At 43.3% G+C, this 20,772-nt stretch overlaps 2 protein-coding genes across 13 annotated transcripts in view; both read left to right on the top strand.

Annotated features, from left to right (window-relative positions):
• The first annotated feature begins 1,635 nt into the window (after positions 1–1,635).
• LOC110977961 (uncharacterized) lies at positions 1,636–9,855 on the top strand. 2 transcript variants are annotated; one of them, XM_022232513.2, is made up of 4 exons: positions 1,641–1,795; positions 6,869–6,952; positions 7,461–7,890; positions 8,469–9,855. In XM_022232513.2, the coding sequence occupies exons 3-4, from the start codon at positions 7,557–7,559 to the stop codon at positions 9,365–9,367; spliced, it is 1,233 nt and encodes a 410-aa protein (XP_022088205.2). In that variant the 5' UTR covers positions 1,641–1,795; positions 6,869–6,952; positions 7,461–7,556; the 3' UTR covers positions 9,368–9,855. The 2 variants fall into 2 exon arrangements, with proteins under 2 accessions (XP_022088204.2, XP_022088205.2); XM_022232512.2 differs by lacking the exon at positions 6,869–6,952 and having other exon boundaries at positions 1,636–1,795.
• Positions 9,856–11,938: 2,083 nt separating this feature from the next.
• Positions 11,939–20,772, top strand: part of LOC110978001 (uncharacterized) — an 84,481-nt gene continuing 75,647 nt past the window's right edge. For all 11 annotated transcript variants that reach the window (XM_022232613.2, XM_022232610.2, XM_022232611.2 and 8 more), the window contains exons 1-3: positions 11,939–12,088; positions 12,195–12,271; positions 15,976–16,033. In XM_022232613.2, the coding sequence (XP_022088305.2) occupies positions 12,006–12,088; positions 12,195–12,271; positions 15,976–16,033 (218 nt within the window). In that variant the 5' untranslated portion in view covers positions 11,939–12,005. The remainder of the gene's footprint in view (positions 12,089–12,194; positions 12,272–15,975; positions 16,034–20,772) is intronic.

Raw genomic sequence — 20,772 nt, forward strand, 5'->3', positions numbered from 1 at the left:
CTGTTCTCGGAACAGCATCACACGCACCACCTCTCCTCAGGGTTTTTCACGAACACCGGAAAACCTCGTGATTTTTATTTAATTTTTGAACAGCCGCAAAAAGAGCGAGATGGCTTTCAAAGCCAGAGACAATGGAATGTTTTGCAAACGAATGTTCCTTTATAAATAGAACAGAATTCAGTTCAGTTGTCCAAACATTAACCCTCGAAAAACGTACGTGAAAGTAGCCAAGTTGCCAATTGCTTGCCACTTACTAGCAGCGATGACCAGTTGTACGTTCCCGGCTACGAGCAACCGACCAATGAACAAAAAATCGAGCTGTCAATGAACACACGAGAACAAGCAGCCGTAACTCGGCCTCAGAGACCAGGCAAACTTACCGCCAGCAGATGGCGCTGTTTCAATCGCGCTGCACCACCTACATCCCACATGAAACAGAGTACGTTGCTATGATGGACGCCGTTCGCATTATTGTGTCGTAGATTAACATTTATGACGTTTACTCATTCCTAAAATTAAACTTCTGGTAAAGATTACCTTCCACGACGCTTCTTGACGCCTTCTAATAATAAAATAGAGATTCAAGATCCCCTCCCTTTTTAAGTTGGGGACACCTTTCCCGCAATCAAACAGCCCTAGGTTGCATCTTAAATTATGATGAGCCGCTTTTCGCTCTTGATACGTGGGCCATTTCGCCAGGAAAACCAGACTGAAAAGGTCTAACCCCCAAATGAATGGATATCATGTAGATTCACCCATGGACTGATTCGGGAAAGGTAAAGTCGAGTTGCACTCTTCAAACAACTCCAGGGGGCGCTGGGGGGAAGGACTTGTTCATCCGTGCGGTTTTCAATTCGCCACGAAATCCACGCCTTGCCGATCGGGGCTCAGTGGCCGAGTTTTCACCCCGGGTGACGATCTACCAATTGCATTCGGGACCCGTCATCTTTTCACTCAAGTATCGTTTATCCTCTCATTTTTGTTCCCATTAGTAAAATTGGCCTGAAATTGTTCCGAGGAGTTAAGTGCCCTACGCGGCTGTCCATTAAATGCAAAGGGGGATGGTTCCTCGTACTAGCTGAATCACATGTGTGATGATGGCCTATTGTAATACCCCAGGGGAAGATTTAATACACTGATGAGGTTTAAAATGGAAAATAAGAGCATGATAGATCGCAGCGTGGAAGTGATCAAAACCTCCATTTGTTTGAGGTGCCACTTTGTAAGACAAAAAACAAATATATTGCTGCTGACCGTATTAAGAGTTTTATTGAAGTATACCCTCGTCCGATTCGAGTATGTTGTGGCTCCGGCTACGTAGGCGTGGTACTGCGTACAGCGTAGCCGTAGGCAGTGATACTTTGTGTCGCACACGACCTGCTGGAACTTCCACGTTTAGCTCAGGGGAGAGCTGTATAAAGAGAGAGTTGCGATATGAGTGTCTTAATTTTTGCAACCAATTAATGGTGGGTTATGCATGAGTGCACACGGACCATGAGAACACAATAGCTGCATTCTGTACTCACACATAATGAAACGCCGTTTGGGTTCCAAAGTCTGAAGTTGCCACTTTTCTCTATGGGCCTATATACGGCTCTGATTCAGTGGCAACTGAAGCTCCCCCTGTGCGTATTTGTTTTCATGTTTGCATGAACAAATGTCACGTGAAACTTGTTTTCCTGGTAGAGCTGTCAGGCTCAAATGTAAGCAGAGAAGGGGAAAGCATATCTAGCAAAGTTTAGTCGCCAAGTTCATCATGGCAGTGTGACTTCTTCTGCTTGTTAGTGGCTCTTCGGTAAGTTTGCTTGCAACACAATTCATCGCCAAGAGTTTTTTGTTTTGTACTTTTGGTTTTTTCATAAATCTTTTACTTATTTGTGGTTGTCGTCAAGTTCATCTGTTTTCCTAGGACACACGTTAACAAAGCCGTTTCGTCTGTCTTTTGGTTTACAGATCTAATCTGGAGTTCTAAAAGCTTTCCATTTTTGTCGATCTCAACCCATGTAATTTTCATAATAGTGGGAGAAAATTTTATTCTTTCAGTTGAAATATGGATCTTGGCCGCAGGCTGGTCAGTTGAGTTAACACCAGGTCGAGTTAAACAACGCGTTCAACATCAAGCCACTGGTAACGGTGCTGCGGTCCTTGTTTATTGCCTGGGCAAACGGCTGAAGTGGGGCGGCTTTCTGCGGCGAGCGTGTGCCGGCGCACGCCCGCCGGCCACCAGTCGACTTTGTACCGCCGCACGACCTTTGTCCTTCCTTCCCTTTTGCAAGTTTGTCTGCTTAGCGCCACCACGTGATCATTACAAGACAGTACCGTGGACCGCGGACCGCATTGCAGTCATGAAAATGATCACAGCGACCTCTTGCGAGGATACAATCTTGTTTGGAAGTAGTTCCCTGCCCAAAGATTCCCTGACGACTCTTGATAAAAATAATCCTTTTGGTGAGGCATCACCAACTAATATAAATAGATATGACGCAAGAGTCAGGGGTCACAAGTTGAGGGCCTGGGTGTTTTCAATTCATCAGTGGCAACATCTCAAAAATGGGGCTTTTCCCATATCCAGTGGGCAATATTGCAAGTGTATCCCAACTGAGAGAATGTTTCAAGCTCAAAGCCTGCATTGGTCGAAGAAAGTTATACTCTGCATTTCAGAAGAATTCCTCCAGTCTTGGTCACGTGGACATTGGGCGATACCGGACCCTTGAGTCGTTGAGTAGTCAGAATCATCGGGTCTGGTATCCAGACTTTTTTGGAAATTAAAGTAGTGCATTTATTTGTCTGTGGCCTTTATGTGCGTCAACAGATGCTCGCTCCAGGCGTTGTGTATTATATTATTTTTTTATGTATCCCCTCAACACATACGTATGTTATGTTAGTGGAGGCAAATTTTATGTCCGTGAAAGTGAAATGCATGAACGCACCGTGTACGCAATGCACACATTTCATAAAGGCGACTTCAAGAAAGCATGGCAAATATCGGAATTGAACAATGCGTCAGCTTGGCAGAGTCACCGAAACTTCGGCCACATTCGAATTATGGGGTTAAGGTATGAATTAACACAGCTGAGAAATGCACGACTCCATTAACCTTATAGCTTCTGTGAGTGTGTGTGTAATGTCGTAGTCGTAGCCAAATACATGAAAGTCGCTTGTGGCTTTTGAGGCCGTACCCCGTAACGATCTTTTCCTGCAGGCCCATGCGCAGTGCGTGAAGGCGGTCATCCCTGCTGATTTCTCATCCACTTTTCTTACGTCGATGACATCTTAAACAAAGCGATCACTTAAGACAAACAAACAAATCCTGTCGCGAAGTGCTCAGAATGTGAAACAATCCTAGAGTTTGGGGCTCTGCACAATGACAGATAGATTACTGTCCTCCGATTGCCCAGAAAAGCTGCTTTTTGACCAGATTACCAGACCTTAATTGCTGGGGATTATGCGGTTTGGAGCACAGGGATAGCTTGATCCGCGATTGCCTATGGCAGCGGAGATTGACAGTCTCAAGTGGGGAGGGTGTGAACGGACGGCCGGCAGGGGCTGGCGCCTGGCATGGTGCTGTGGTGAACCGGGGGCTAAGTGATTCATTCTCGATATGTATCTTCTTTGTCTCCTCCCACCTTTGTTCTCAAAGACAGATGTCGTTGATGGCAGCTGAATGGTGAGGTGTCTTTTGAGTCTGAGAAGAAATGTGCAGTTTTCTCTTTCATACCTACATAAATACACATTTTTAAAGAGACTGCGGAATTTCTTTTCGTCCTTGGGTCGTAGATATGGATTTCTTGAGCCGAAGATTCATCGGGGTTCAGTGTTTGTGATATGGAAGGTTAAAACATAGCGATGCACAACCAGACCACAGTGGCCTAAAAAGGGTAGTCGTAAAAAAAGGAGAATATCTTTCGTAAGTGTTTGTAGGTACACAGGCTTGATAAAACCAGGGCAGGCAAAGAAACATTTGGAAATTCATTCGAAAAACGCATCTTATCAACATCGTCATAATCGAAAACTGAAGTCTGTTCTGAGCCATTAGGCTCATCAGGCCGATATTTCTCTCCAGTTTGAAATGACTGAGAATATGTCTATTTCCCCCACAGGATTCCAGTCCGTTGTAGGTTGCTTCCCAGCTAATGCCGGTACCCATTAATATTTATAGCTCGGGGGAGAGAGGCAGGAAGGGTTAAGTGGATTGCTCAAGGCCATGATAGCTTATGGCCAGCAGCTGGATTCGAACCCCTTACCCACTGGTCAGACGTCACAAACCTTAACCCTTTGGTTCACCACACCTCATCATCGAAACGGAAACTCTTCTTTTGTGTTTTGTGCAAAAATCTCCTCTCAGACACGTTTACTTTAAGTTATTTTCCTATAATATTATTTCAGTTCAGTTCTTTTATTTCCTCAGTGTTCCCAAAAGATAAAGCCATACCTAAAAATTATTTAACAAAGGATGAAAACTGCAGAGAAGCCCAAAAGAGGCAAAGCTTCATTGGCATTTTTATGTTATTGTAGTTTTTATTTTTGCCTGTGTGTGTGTGTATCCTGGTGTGTCTTTGCGCGGTCCTCAGAGTAAGTTGGTCATTCGTCATTGGCTCGGTAATGGAAACTTAAGTGCAATGAAAGGGGGCCATGAAAGTTATACTCGCTTAATGGAAAACTACGCAGACTAAAAAAATTGAAAAGATAACACACACTTCTGGATGTCTTCAGAAAGTCTGAAAGTCTCAGGATTAAATACCCCACTCATCTTGCCAGTAAGAAGTGTCTGGATGTACAAGTAGGAATTTTTAGCGATATGAATGTTCAATAGTGTTTGGGTATTACAGTCCAAAGTGTTGCCCGAGAGGCAAAACTGACTGAGAGGCTGGTTGGTTTGGCTTTTTCAGCTTGATCGTTTGTCACTTTTGCAACTGCAAAGAGCGAAAATCTGGAAATGAACTCCTTTAAACATCATGAATGTCTTACCCCTCAACACTGCCGATCATTTTATTTGCTTGTCTTTCACTAAACAATCAACGATATCCAACTGCTCAAACTCTATACTTAATCCCATGTTAATCTCCATAAGTCAGGGTTGCTAATCCCTTCATCGAGACGCCCTCTTGTGGCGGACAATAGAAGCGGTTTGGTGGTTTGTTGTATGGGCGTCGACTGGCTATAAGTCCACCCGTCAGTCACGGAAGATTGGCAGGTGGTAACCATTCACCCGCCCCCAGGACGCGACAAACAAACCCAGCCCCATTCATAATCTATTTCGCTTGTCCACTTTTTTTGGGTGCGATCTACACAGTTTATTGCTCGTTTCTTAATTAAAACCTGTTTTTAATTGCGGTATACGAACAGACATGCTCCAAAACACCAGGAGAATAATTCACCACATACTTAAGCACTTTAGCAAGTATTATCGAGACGTTTTCTTGTCACGATCTACCACCTCATTTTTCCATGTAAAGTTAAAAAGATCTTGTATTTGGAAAGTCTCGCTAATTCAAAACACTCAAAGAATCAGCGTCTGTTTTTGTTTGTTTCTTTGTTTTTGTTTTGTTTTTAGTAATTACGAATAAGAAAAGAACATAAAAGTAGACAAAGACAAGAAACGATGGTATGTTAATTCGGCAAAATTCAGGTTGCCCCCTGCAATAGTCAAAATTCTCTCCATAAAAGTCGTCAGTTCAAATCACACACTAAGGCTTAGAAATAGCCGATTCCTCAGTACATGTGGACCGGATTGCGGAATCGCCAGGCCACGCAGGCTTTCGTAAGCCCGCGACCCGCAACAATATAATGATGGTCAGGTCCCAGACACATGACTTTACACGAGACGAGCACCATGTGCACGTCTCCCATCCATTACCGGAGGACGACGCGCGGTAACACGGACAGAGAGGCTCGTCAGCGGGCCGGGTTTACGAGATAGGAGGAGCAGTACGTGAGAAGCTGCCCGCTGTCCATTGTCCCGGCTTCCGCCAGCGAACCTCTCTCCTTCTTATTACTCTCCGCGTGATGCACACATTTCGTCAACAATCAAATCATCAGCCTATGTACAAACTTAATGAAGCAAAGATAATGTTGAAAGCTAGATTGACGCAAGGGGGAATCAGTAAAAGGGTTGAGAACAGAACCCCTGATTGCGTTCCTGACTTGTATATGCTGTCAGAAATTTCCTCATAAACAGTATGCCGTGTATATGATATTCAGCGCTGACGTTAGTTTGTCCAGAACCATCTCTTGTGCAGATATTGGAGTGGCAGGTTGCGACAACTATATCCGCTCTGAGCGCGAGCAAGAACCCACTTGTAACCACCTGTCTCTCTTTCGCCGCTTGGGGGTGCACGTCAGCTCGGGGCGGATAAGCCTTTACAGGAAATTCTGCAAGGGTGGAAACAAGCTTTTAACGGAGAATAGAATATTTTTTCAGGTCCCTCTATTTAATAAGAAGTTTGTAGCAGTTTTGTTGTTGTATGTGTGTTGTTCATTTTCATAAAACGTCTTCAATGGGCTTACAATCATGTTTCATATTTATCACAATTATATGAATTGCATTTTTCGAAGCAAGTCAAAAACTGTAGCAGATTTACGTATAACGTTGATTTACGTATTAACGTTGGCAATCGGAATGAATGAGATACAGAGTGGATGTTTTTCGGATCTTCACATTTTTTAACAGTGGATTTTCGAGGCCCCTCGGTCTCAGTAACCCTCAAAGTGCAATTTCTTAAAACTATCATTTGAATAATAAAATTCTAAATTGTTACATCGCTTCGCAGGACCCTGTTATGCCCTACTTCTAACTTTGAATTTTCATGCTGTTTCTTCTTTTTGAGTTATATTATGTATAAGCCAGGTTGTGGATCTATTCCTTCAGGCTGCAAGATTCACTTTTGTGGTCCTTGTGCTGTGCCCATGCTAAGAAGAACTGATTTTAAAGACAGTGGTTCTGTAATCGAAGGTACACATCCGTGATTCAATATTTTTTACGGTCCACGTTCGTTTTTCAAAATTTGAGCTCGTGATATACCACTTTTTCTCGCTTGATTTCTCATTTCATAAAGAAAAGATGACAGTTTGACTGACTTGAGAATAGTGTTAACGACATTGGCATGTTCGTTACAAGAATCGCTAATTGACCAAACCCGACACAATACCAGCAATGATTGGCATCCGCTGATCATCCACGGTATTCACCCAGTAATGATGTGTTGATGTCGTTCCCAATAACCTTATTGTTGGCGGACAATCGGCTGGATCTGGGCTTCCTGCCTCCAATTAAGAGGGGGGAACAATACGTGGCTACCAGTCACGATCGGAGCAATGAAAGATAGTGGGACTGGGTTCTACCAAACTCTCAAGACCAAGGCGTTCCGAGAAATCGCTCACAATAGGGTGGTTATCGAAGTTCTCCACCCAAGCCGTCCCCCACGGTGGTGAGTGACGTGAGGCTGTTTTCTTTTTTAAAGAAAATCCAGTAAAAACCACTTGGTAGTTCCGGGGGGCATCACTTCAGATTTGACCACCTTGGAGAGGACATCAACATCATTGAGAGCCTTACGACCATGACCCTGTTCACCATCGACAAGCTCACCGAGAAGGACGCGCCAAGACCGGCAGCCTACCGCGTCCGACGGTTCCAGCCCTACCACCCGTGCCCGACCGTCAGCGATGCTGCTGCGGCCGGCTACCCCGGATACCTCGGCGTTTCAACCGCTCCTAATCCAGTGCCAGCTGCCGATACCGGCGCCGATCACCGGCGGGACGAGTGCCTCAACTCTACCGGGGGGAGCCCGTCCATCAGCCCGGGGGCTTTCAGCGCGGCGAGCAGCGATGCCGGGTTGCCTGAACCAGACCCCGCTCCGTGTAAAGTTGACCAGAAGGATAAACAGAAATCAGGTACGAAATAAGTTTATGACGATCTTTCACCAGACAACCAAAACATGGAATTTAAATTAAATTTTAATTCCTCGAAGTGGTATCTAAGACCCAAACTAAGGCATGGTACAAATAAAAATTTTTTAAAAAGCCATAAAATAATGTTCAGGTTTACATCAATCTGCCGTAAAATAAATTAAATCAACTTGCATTCACACAAGAAAGATGTGATACACATGAACACGTGAAAGCATTTTCGAGTTTCATGTCGGATGTTCAAGAACATAATGTTTGTCTGAAAAGACCACTGCACTGAAACTCAGCGATTCGTTCATTGTAGTGTACTTTAGGGACGAGCGCCGGCGCAAAAGTGCTGGAGTTACGTCACGATGAAAGCTATTCATTGTTTTGTACAGCAGTTTTCCTTGGTTCTTAGTCTATTATCTCTCCGTTCTCCAGACTCCGGAACCGTTTAGCTTTAGAAAAACCGTTCTGAGGACAAAATAGGGAAATTTCTTCCATAATATATAATTTATACTTCGATAAGATCGATGAGAAATGTTTCTGATAGGAATCTTCTCTTCCTTTTTGGTCTGTAGACGAACATCAGAAGCCTCCTCATTCTTACATCGCTCTCATTGCCATGGCAATCCTTGCCTCCAAGGAGAAGCGCCTCCTCCTCTGTGACATCTACCAGTACATCCAGGAGAAGTTTCCCTACTACCGCAACAACGACAGAAGTTGGCGCAACAGCATCCGCCACAACCTCTCCCTCAACGAGTGCTTCATCAAGTATGGCCGCAGCGGCGACGGCCGGGGCAATTTCTGGGCCATCCACCCAGCCAACGTGGAGGACTTTTCACGGGGCGACTTCCACCGTCGTCGCGCCCGCCGGCGGGTTCGGGCAAGCGAGGTGATGCTCCACGGCTACCCGATGTACCACCCCTACGCCGCCTCTGCCGCTTACCCGCTGCCCGTGGCCACCACCCCGCTCGGCTTTGTGCCCATGACAGTGACAACCCTGCCACCGTACCCTCACCCAGTCTCTCCCGCTGTGTACCCATCCATCAGTTCTCCCTACCCATCAACAATGAGCTACCCGGTGCCCACCTTAAATCCTCTCCCTCCTCTGAGCACTTCCATTGCACCCTCCACAAGCCCGGTCTCCAGCCATCGGGATTCACCGCTGGAACCTACTGTTACCGGCACATCCTCACCGGAACAAGTCCCACCAACTTGTGAGTCCATCTCCATTAATGTCCAATCCAATTCATCTGCCAAGCTGGGCTACCAAGGCTACCCCTCTACTCCAAACCAGACCTTCTTCCACTACAGTTCTCCCGTTTCCAGGGACTCAACCCGCAACAGATACCCATCAACTACCATGGGACTTCCCCAAGCTCCTGTGTACGGATACCCCTCTGCTCCTCAGGCTGTTATAACGAGTTCGATGGGCAGTTACCAGACTGACTCTTCCATGCCTCGCTTTCTGCACTAGATGAACTCGAATCCTCCGGCATTTAGGCTTGCCTGATCATTAGTTTGGAGTCATCTGCAAGCTTCTTTTGGAAGAGACATCTTGAAATTCGCCACCCAGTTGCATTCTGTATAATGCAAGCATCAAGACCGAAATGTTTCTTTTCAGTTTAACTTTGCAAATCCTTACAGGTTTTGCATTGGATTTTTGTACTCCGATGATTTAATTTTTGTATTATTGTGTTTGTATAATTGCTTTGAGAAAGCTCTAGATTTTGGCAGTTTAATCGAATTTTGATCATCATAAATTGTTGTAAGTAAATGTTTTTTTTTATTTAGATGATTGGTCACAATGACCTGCGATGTTACCTCGCTATTAATTCTTCTCTCAGAGACAGCATGCTTTAGACCAGGCATGAGGGCGCTGTTTTGGTTACCGTTATAGAGTTGGTTATGTACGAGATTTCGAAACTGCAATAACAACAATGGTATAAGTTACATTGCAGAATATGACTTCGTTATATTTCATTTCTGTGCTTCAATTTTTCTTATTCCCTTTAAATTTAAAGCTTTTTTACCGGTGGGGGGGGTTGGACAAAAAAATTCTTGGATATGTGGTTATGTCTGGGTCAATAATTACATTATCTCAACAAAATTCACGACCAATTATTACTCGGAAATTATACATGTAATTTACCTTAACATATGGTCCTTGTGCCAGCCTACGTAGGCCTACATTTGAATGGTAGAAGTTCTGTACCCAAAACTTCACACTATTCCCTGGTCATCCCTGGAAAACAAATATTTAATATTCGTATCCCTAGAAGACAAATACTTGAAGTACATGTACATAGAGCGTATTCCGAAAATACTGCCCTCAAATCTTGGTTACCTTTTCAAGCAATACCCCGCAATCCCTTCTACGAAATTAATGCTTAAGGACCGTTTTCTGTTGTGAATTTAAATTTCAAATCATTTAGCGGTTTAACTGTTAATGTATTTGGACTCGATCCCCGGCGGACAGCGCCAATACGGGACCAGCAAGGCCATGGCAGGGCAGCAGTTTTCAGTATCGATTATGTGGTCAAATAGATTCCGTTTTATAGCCACAGGCAAAAAAAAAAAAAAACTCTGACTCCCCTGTGCCACTTTGGCAGGATCGATATTTGAACATTTTTTACTGAGTGCACTTAGTGTAAGGGTTAAACTCAAGAACACTGGTGGGTCGAGCCGACGAAATTTGAGCATTGTGAGGGGCCCCATACAAGTAAGGGGTGCAACGCGCTGGCCATGCCCCCTCCCCCAAAAGAGCCATTTGTCTGCTCCATTTCCTTTCCTTCAAAAGTGTGTGAAAGTCCCCAAATGTAAGCCTCATATCTCTGAAAGGCAATATAAGGTAACAGGAAAAAATTTCCAAATTTTTGGCTTCCCAAAACAAGCCCCCCCCCCAAAAAAAATTTAAATTTGGATCCACCCTTGGGCCCGTTTACTCATCCGCATGAATGAACACATCCGCCTCCCTATAAAACTAGATATCAGTTGAAAGAAGAATAAGTGAGTGGATTATTTCTGACGGATTTGTTTAGCATAAAAAGTTGCTAAGCACAGAAACCTTATAGCAGAGGTATCGGCCGAAAAGCATCATTGATGTAAATGACGTTGCTTTTTCTCAGAAAAAAAAATGCCCCGCTCGTTTTTGATCTTTTGTTGTTGTGGTTGGGAGGGGGGTGTTTCAAAGGGGTGTGTTTCTTTCATTCCTAAATAGTTCTTTATTGTTGATTTTGCACATTCGTGTATTAGAGCTGCTCATTGACTGAGGCGGGCACGAAGTTACTGCAGCCCTTCTGCTGACGGTCCGTCATACGTCAGTAGACGAAAAGTTCCAGCTAAAAGATTGTTAATCGACTGATTTAATCAGCGCAACGTGTGTGTAATACAAAAGACGCTAATCTTTGTATTGATAACAGTGATGGACAAGCCGATTCGATAAAATTAATTATGTTATCATCTTTGCTAAAGGTTCGGGCTTAATCCTATGTTACTGTATACAGTGGCGTAGCTAATACCAGTGGGGGTACAAAGGGGGCACCATCATCTTATGGGGGGCACCAGCTTTCAGTGGTATGGTTTTGGGGAGCAAGTTTTTGTTAGCTTTGTTCACTATCCATTCATCCGGGTTTTTTTTCAGTGTGGGAGAGGGGGGCACCGGGAATTCGTTGGGAGGGGACGTTCCCCTAGACCCCCCGTGGCTACGCCACTGACTGTGTATTTTATGACTCGTATTTCAACCTGGCCGTTGCTGCAATCTCCGCATGCGAGAATCGCGACTTCTCTTCAAATGATTATCAACACTATACCAGCCAAGGATCAAAATTCAATGAACTTTGTCCTTTTTGCTGCTGAAGTGTTGCCGTAATGTAAACGACGGCGTGTAAACAGACACCCGTTTTATACGAGGTCAATTTTGTTCATATAAACTCATCGCCCAAGTGGGCTTCTTCTTGTTTACAATAAACCCTTTCATACTTCAAAGCCCACTGCGACCAATACTCTATTCTCTGTACAGTGTGCCCTGGGAATTGGGCGCTTAGCGGCGCGCCCAAGCACAATCGTAGATAGATAGTCGTGCTAGATGCTCTACATCGGTCACAGAGAGGAACATGGCTGAAAGACTACGTCGAGACCCTCTCCCCCCTCAGTGGTCCTATGGAGTCAAATCGGACGGCAGGATCTTCTTCATCAAGTGAGTATCTTCTTTTACCCCCAGACCACACTTGGGCCACTTTCTAAGCCGGTTTGCCCCGTCCTAGCGGACTCTTCTAACCAATTTTGTGTCCGCCTTTTTGCAGTGAGGAGACCCGATCGACCACCTGGCTGCACCCGGTAACTGGCAAGGCGATCTCGACTGGCTATGGTGATCGTGACGGTGAGTATCAACAGACCCCGGCCCCCCAAACCATTCATCTCGATGACTTCCTGGTCGGAAGCGATCACTTGTTTCCATTACCAGGGAAGGATCGGGGGTTTTAAGTGAACGATCCTTCGTGTGGTGTTATCGAGAAAAGCTGTCATTGTCAGGGAAGTGGAGAAAAAAATCTGAATTTTTGGGCTATTTGGATTTGGTGGCCATCATGGACGAGGCCCACTGCGATTGTCATGATTGTACTGCCTGTCAGTGCAGTAGGCCATGCGTAATGTGCATTGTGTGAGATCCATTCATCCAGGCAGGTCTTGTACAAGTGATGATGCATGCTGAATGGGTTGGGGCCTTGAAAGGTTTTGAAAGCAGTGCCCTCAGTTGTGTGGAGTAGTGTGTGGGAAAAACAATTGTTATCAAATATCAGTAAAAACATCACCTGGCTTCACCACTCAGTCTACATGGTCCAAGCATTAAAGCCAGTCTTCATGTTTTTATGCGTACTGGCACATATATCATGACACATTGATAGATCTTCAAAATCTTCACAAACCTGTTGTGTTGGTAGTCTGAGTAACTAGAACTCTATAAATAGAAGGGCCGATCATGTCCAGCCGTTAAAAAAGGTGATTTTTAGAGTCCTGGTTTCTAGCAAGCGTGGGAATGTATGTTTAATTTTAAAATTTTTCAGAAAACTTTCCCATACCATTTAAACATGTAAATGCCCCACCCTTATCATGGTGTCATCGAAAACTTCAAACACAACAAATTGGATACTATGTAAATAGTTGACGCAAAGTTCTGGTGATGAATTCATGGTGTTCCTTTGATATGACGGAGCAGTTAAGTGTTTTGAAAATCAGATTACATTTTACAGACAATGGAAATGAATGCCACATTGCGTAAATTAAACCGTAAAACCTCTAAAAGGTGTGGTTCTGGTTAAACGTTTGGGAAAATCTGAAAACGGATTTGAAATTTTTTTTTCATTTAAACGTGTAAACGTCCCACCCTTAGTTACTAGGACTATTGTGACAATGGATTTTAATGAATTTGGGAAAGTGTTGGGTTGAGTGCCACGTTCACATGTACACCCAAAAACTCCCTTCACTGAAACCCTAAAACCAAAAGCAAAAGAGTGGAAAATGTACAGAATGCTCAGCTTCACTTCTTGAAATCATCCACCCATATGTTCCGTACATGTACAATACATTCCTGTTTATATTTGAGGGGAGCACACCGAGTATGCTTATCTAATTTACCCCAGCATGTATGGTCTTTGCGTACACACAGAATGCATGCAAGAACCCGCTTGTAACCACATGTCTTTCTTTCGCCGATTGGGGGTGCTCTTCAGCTCGGGGCGGATAGACTGATAAAATTCTAGCTGGGTCATTCCATGAGGTTGGGGCACAGTTTGTGACTGTCAGTTGTTACATGGGTTCCGTAAAAATGAACAGCTATTTCCCTGCATGTGGATTCCAAATTGGCATTGTTGTACATCATGCAAGGCTTGAATAAAGAGGTGTGTGTTATTTTTACAGAGTAAATGACCTACCCTACCCTACAGGTCATGACAGGTGGTAAAAGTTGCAGATGTACCGGTAACAAGTGACACCCGTCATAAATTTTGCCCCAACCTCATGGAATGACCCAGCTACATGTAGGCCTATTTGTTGTGGCACTTCAAAAGTGGCCGGTACTCAGTAACTGAGTGTAGAAAACAGAACAAATTAAGATGATCTCCAATGAAAAAACTAGAAATGTTTTGACTAAATTGAATGGATTTTAAATCAGTGGATGTGCAGAATATCTGAAGCAAGCGAAGTTTGTTTAGGACAAAATTAGGACAAAGGTTATAAAAAGGACCTATCGCATCTTTTGCTTTAGTCGAGTTTGTAATTGGAGATCTTACGCAAACGTTTTCATTCAGCTCAACCTGTCCTAGAAATAAAATTTACTCATGTGCTTGTAATTTAAAAGTGCATTGCCCGTGCCATCACGGTGAGTAACAACATACTGTAACCACAACAATGATATCATCATATAAGAACTTGGTACTGTGTAGTAGAAATTAGATTTGGAACATAAAATGTATTGTCTTGTTGCATTTCACATACGATCACGTACATCATACATTCCAACTTCCGAAGAAAAACAATATTTTCTTAACCTCACGATTGTTTGGGGGGGGGAACTTGCTGTGGTACATGTGTGTTACAAGTAGCCTATTGGTAGAAGCTCTCTTTGAAAGTAAAAGAGAGTAAGCTGGACTTTGTTTTGTCGACAGGCAGGGCACATTCCAAATGGTGGTTGCATTGTCATCCTGTTGGCACTCCTCTTTAGTACAAGTTCTCCCTCCCCGAGGGGTTAAGTGCTGGAGCCCAGCTGGTCCTGGGGATTTGTTTCTGCTCCTAAAGGACCCTCATTCAACGACTTGACTGTCATCGCCATGGGTGCCGCCTGAAAAATTTCATGCAAACTCCCCCTGCAAAGGCAATTTTCCTTTCCCTTTTTTGGGGTTGTCGATCGTCTTGATTGCTGCAAAATGGATTCATGATTTGCGGGTCAAGTTCAGCATAAGGCTGTTCGACACAAATGTGTGTCATTGTCTTTACCTTCGACCACGCTGTAAAAAGTTGCACACTGGAGGGTTTTTCCTTCTCACTGTAAATGGAAAAGATACCCCAAGGACCAGTTCATGGTTTGTCTGCAGACGTGTATTGCCGAACATTTCCAGACAGCACATGATTTTTTTGTGTTTGGACTTAGTCGTACTGATTCGTTCGGCAGAATGATTGACAATACAGTACAAATCAGCACTGTACGAGCACTGCTGAGGGCGCTGTTTCATTGGCACTCCAGAGAGCTGTGTGAGGGTGCTTTATTCTTGAGTAACAATAAAAAAAGGTATGGTGCACATTTTGTATGTACAAACACCTGTGCAAGTAACCCCTTTTCCGCGCGCTGTTATCATCTGTTAAAAACTCAAATGCCTTCCTTTATTGGGTGCTGTAAAGGTGTTGTGACTGGTAAGTGGCAAATGAATGTAGAATGTATGGGATCAGGTGAATGACGGTTTCTTCAGCCAGTGATGTCATATGTGTTTGGTGGAGTCTTCCACTTTTGAAGCAACATTGCATTGAATTTGGACAAACCACTTTAATGTTTTTGACTTGGAGGTCAGGCTGTTGTTATGGAATCTTGAACTTTGACCTGCAAGAAGCAGTGCAGAGGGGCATCCAGCAGTCAAAACATTCCCTCCGGCTGAGATGGCCTGGAGGCGGAAATCTCACAGAGAAGCAAAGTGCTGAGATGCACATCACTTATGATGTAGAGGAAAGGGCCCAACTTGTTTAGAATAAATTTCTTTGTGCCACAGCGAGTACATGCATCTGATTATGTGTAAACACATTATTCGTAGCACAGAAAAATTGCCTTTTCAGGTGCAAATTGGTTTTCTAAAGATGGAAAATATTGATGGCAAATTATGCGTACTGATAAAGGGAGTGAAACGAGGTGGTTTTAAATCCAGCACTTCTAAGTGAAAACAAATTCGTTCCATGACTGTCACAGTTTCTACATGTACAATAATTGTGATGCACTTTTGTATACATGTAGTTTCCGTGTGCAAGGGTACATGTACCGGTACATGTACAGGTAATTTATTATTTCAATTTTCTGGAATTTTTTTCCCTGTGTTTTAACAATAGATCTACCACCAGGATGGCAGGAAGGAATAACAAGAGAAGGTGTGGCGTATTTTATGAAGTAAGTCATTTAAAATTTGTATTAGAATTTTATAAATGGGTGTGGCCCATGGGCATGGCTCATTCACACAGGATAATACTTTCTATTTTCGTGATTCATCTCTGCACATGAAGTCACTGAGTATGTAAAGGAGTCCATGGGGTCATGTATTGCAAGGAAACGTGAAATTACTGCTCATGTACAGTGTACAGCATAAAGCATGTGAAGATTTTGGCAGCTTGTTAACCAAATCTGTCTCTTACCAAAGCAAGCTACAAAGTATTAAAATTCCTTGAAGCGATTATCGGCTGAATTGTGTTGGTCCATTCTATCAGAAATGGATCAGTGCAACCATGATTTTTCCTGTGGTCGGAGCATGTATGTACACAAAGCCAAAGCCTCCTCTGTACCATGCAGAGATTTGACTCGTCAAATCCGGCTCCTTTGTTATTGTTGTAGAGAGAATCACTTGGAGGATTTTCTCTTCACGGTTGCATCGAGTATTGATTTATACAGGAGACAGCATTTCATACGCAATACACGCCCTGAGGTTGTTATGGTGCTGTACAGTACTGGTACATGCAAGTCATTGAATTGTGTAATAACCTTCTCTATCAAGTGCCCACTTTTGGTAGTTTACACCAAGTGCATAGTAGGCCTGTGCCGGGTACCCGGGTACCCGGGTACCCGCCCGTCGATTTCAAAACCCGGTTCCATTTTTCCGGGCCGGGTACCCGTAAAAAAGTAAATAAATTAGGAACAAACATTCATGCATAAAATGTCTGTGAAATTTCTTACTGAAGGACAGACTTCATGGAAAACCACCGTGCCGATGAAAACCCGGTCCCGCGGTCATACATGAAACTTGAATGTGGAGATCGACAGCTAATTTTGTTACCCACTCCACCCATTGTACCGCAAGTCGCTTTCCTAGTTCCGGAATTTCCCAGTTCACAAGAGCGAAAAAACCACTAAAATTCACGGGCGATAGGTCACTCGCTACGTGTGATTTTAAATATTTCTTTAAATTGAATAGTCATATAAACCTTTGCATCTAATGTCTGCTTAATCAAAATGACTTTTGTTAATTTAGCGAAAACTACAAGCTTTTCCCCACTCTCGGATCGCGCGGCGTTACCACGCAAAGTCGTTGCGAACTCAACTACACGGGCGCAGCAGAAATGTATGTGACGTAATGGGTTCGTCAACTGTGCGGCGCGGGGAGGATAACGTTGATAGCTCACTGTACAGTTTAAAAGTCGAGTCAAACCTTACGCAATTTCTACCTTTTTAATTCATTGGAATTCTTATTTTTCATCTAATTTTCTCAAAATTAAAAGATTCTCTATTAGAAAAGCAACTTTTTACAATGATTTTGGCTGAAAATGGATTTTTCGTGTGGTTACTTTTCATTTGTGAAGACGTTTTTGTCTCGATCCTAAACCGATCCAGAACTAGGAAAGGTGTCATCATCACTTTCGTCGATCGATCCTGTGAGTCCAAATGTAAAAGCTTAGATTTTGAAAAAAAATTGAAGTATATCCAAAACACAAAGTTGACTTCTGACCATATTTCACTCGAATTTGAGGATTTTTCAGCTGCAGTCTTACTGAATAATTTTCGCGATCCGGAACTAGGAAAATGACTGTACCAAACCTATATGAACAAGAGACCGAAGGAGTTTTTCTTAGGGGGGGAAGCGCTGTTGATGTACACTTGCATGACTGTATTTGTAACTATCAAACCCTGTCGGCCTAAATGACTTTTGTGCGGAATAAGTAGTGCTTACTGTTTGAATAAAGAGTATTTTTGTCAAATAAAACAATATGAATGAAAATTACGTTATGTCGGGATTGACGACGAAGCGAGAGCGGACTGTGTAATATTCCTGCGGTACTGGGACTCCACGCCGCGTGCGGTAAGTAGTGATCACACACAAATTGTGCGGTTGATCGGCCTCTTTTTATAATCAAAGCACTAAATGTGCGCTACAAACCCAAAGAGTCAGAGAACCAGTTTAGTTAAGTTTTATACCAAGAAATATTCCGTTTCAAAATTATTTTTAAATTAAAGCAACTTGAATTTCCTCAGTGATTCTGCGGAACTGTGGATGAGGAATTGACCAAAAAAGCAGGAATGATTTTTTGTGTATGTACTGAAGCATTTCAAATCCAAGTATTTTTTCATTCGAAAAAAAGGAAATGTTGACAGGTGCAAGTCATAATACAGTCGGTCAATCAAATATCACTTGTCAAAGTACTTATGCATTAAAATCTCGACAATTTGAACCTCAGGGGAATGGAGTTATCCTGAAAAAGTATTTATAAAACTAAACCACTTCATCGTGGTACGTACCTTCGTGTGGCAAAACTTTCGTATCGCTTAGTCATTTAACAACGTGAAGCGCTGCTATTTTTTCACTTGGGCTTCCTTATGTGTGGTCACGTGACCTTTCTTTTTACGGTCACATGGCTGCTGCAGTGTCAGCGATTGGACCGCCTGAAGGGGACTACAATTGGGCCCGCGTTGCAATCAGGTTAGTTTCAGCGTCTTGAAAGCCAGGATTACACAGTTGCAGCTACGTTGATTTATGCAACGTGCTGGTCCTCGTCAGAAAAGAAATGAACTTGCGATGACTCCTGACCCTATATAGACTTCCGATTCTTTCAACGCCGTTTGAAGCATTTTGGTGGCGTTTTTTTGAATCAGAAACTTCAAAATAAGTGGATGTAATCGTGTGGGCATTGTTCGAGTTACGGTGGTATTTTTGTACATAAAACTTTAAGCCTTTTAACCCGTGACGTACATAGCACTGATCTGGTCCGCACGTGACACGACCAGCGCTCACCATTTGTGCACGTCACATGCGTTCCGCGTGTCCGTGGTCATGCAGCATCCGGGACATTTCCTTTGAGCGTTTGCAGGTGCGTATATCATGTAGGTGGTTTGCAGCTCTGTTCTTTTTTCTGACGTTTCCCGTGAAGATTTGTTTTTCTGTTTCATACACCCACAAAAAAATTTGTAAACTGAAGGTAACAATTTCGTTTGATAAAAAGGTAGGAGGGATAAACTCCGACGTTTAGAACAATGTTCTGCTTGCTTCGTATGTACCAAAAAGAACCGTGTTTCGGGCACATGATGCACCGGGTTGCGCGCAATGCCATTTGTTATTAGGCGATCTCTTTTCCGGGTACCCGGGTACCCGATGTCAACAGAAAACGGGTACCCGGTTCTAAAAATACCCGCAAATGCACACCCCTAGTGCATAGGTACATGTACATGTCGGTCCTGTAGGGCAACATGTAGCATGTATTGTGCTCCTAAATACCAGTACAATTACATGCAATCGTAGAGCAAGGACACAGAATGTACATGTACAGTTATGTATGGTGGCTTCCCCAAAACATTTTGTAATGTAGCATAAATTGGTATGGCTTGCGACAGATCTTTTGGCTGTGAAATGCCATGACAAATGACATTTTTGTATAACAAGTGATGAAACTGTTATCGCTCTATTTGCTGTAAAAGTCAGACTGCTCTACTGGCAGTTTGAACTCAACTCTGCTTCCGTGTGTACAATAGGATGTTGCAGTTGAACTCAACCTGCATACATGTACTGGGTACTTGTGTAAAAGTTGGTAAATTCCTTCAAGCGGTTTATATAGAATTTGTTCGGAACCTGCAATCCATCATGTTGCGCGACTCCATGACTTTGTATTCTTGTAGTGCTCAGTTCTTGTAGTATACGTGGAGCCCTTTTTTCCCAGCCTGGGCCAGCTGACTGCCACAGTTCTTGCTGTCCTGTTTCTCCTACCTTACATGTAGTCTGAGCCATTGTTACCTTTATGCATTGTACCGGCTGGGGCTTTTTTCTGGTAATAATCTCTCTTCAGCCCCGGCTGTCACTGCCCTAGTTGTGAAATGAACCCGATCTGGAAAGACCCACAGTCATAGCTGTCTTTGGTCCCAGGTCACAATTCTGAGTGCCCACGTTGCTGTATAGGTGTATAGCCTATTGTACTGTACGTACTGGTAGTTTAGTGATGATTTTCTCAAAAATCATTTGCACAGCTGTGCTGAAGAGAGTAGAGAGTTTTCAGGGCTGTATAAAAAATAATGTGAAAACATTAACATAATGAATGTATTTCCCACTGCATTTATATGATGCATAGTATGGATGAACCAATTCAGTACATACCTATACGTGTACATGCAGTACAAAATACGGGTATAGTTTAAGTGTCAGTACGACAAGCATTGTACCACTATAAAACCTACACGTTCATGTAACGTAATTGTTAAACACTTGGAATGCATTCCATCAAAGGGTCACAACAGAAGTTGAAGTTCACACGCTGAATGACCTCACCAGAATTTAATTTAATCAAAGACAGGCATTTTCCCCGGCCATTGTTACCAGTGTTGACGCATCTTCTGCTTCGTTGGTGGCGTTTTGTTGTGAGGAGACCTTGGTGTTGTGTCGTCGGTGGAAAGTAAATTGAAAAATATGCTTGCAGAGGGCATACAATGTGCAAGGCTTCATATTCCGCAGAATCAGTTCGTCGGCAGAACATTTCAAGTGTACCGTGTATTTTATAGCCTCATGCGAACGAAAGGTTCTTATTTTTCTCCAAAGAGCAAGGGAAACCTACCGGTTCTAATACTTTCGGCTGTTCAATGTGCAGACCCAGCTTTTCATGTAACTCCCAGATTTTTGGCTTCAGCATTTGAAATCTCCTGGATTTTGAGAAATTTTGCAA

This window comes from Acanthaster planci, linkage group LG20 (genome assembly GCF_054643075.1).
Source record: "Acanthaster planci isolate LZ-2023a linkage group LG20, COTS_SCS, whole genome shotgun sequence".
Lineage (NCBI taxonomy): Eukaryota > Metazoa > Echinodermata > Asteroidea > Valvatida > Acanthasteridae > Acanthaster > Acanthaster planci.

Excerpts from the sequence above, each read along its gene's own strand:
- LOC110977961 (XM_022232512.2), top strand. The coding sequence starts at position 7,557 with ATGACCCTGTTCACCATCGACAAGCTCACCGAGAAGGACGCGCCAAGA. Across the intron at positions 7,891-8,468 it reads GAAGGATAAACAGAAATCAG|ACGAACATCAGAAGCCTCCT; the intron begins GTACGAAATAAG and ends TTTGGTCTGTAG.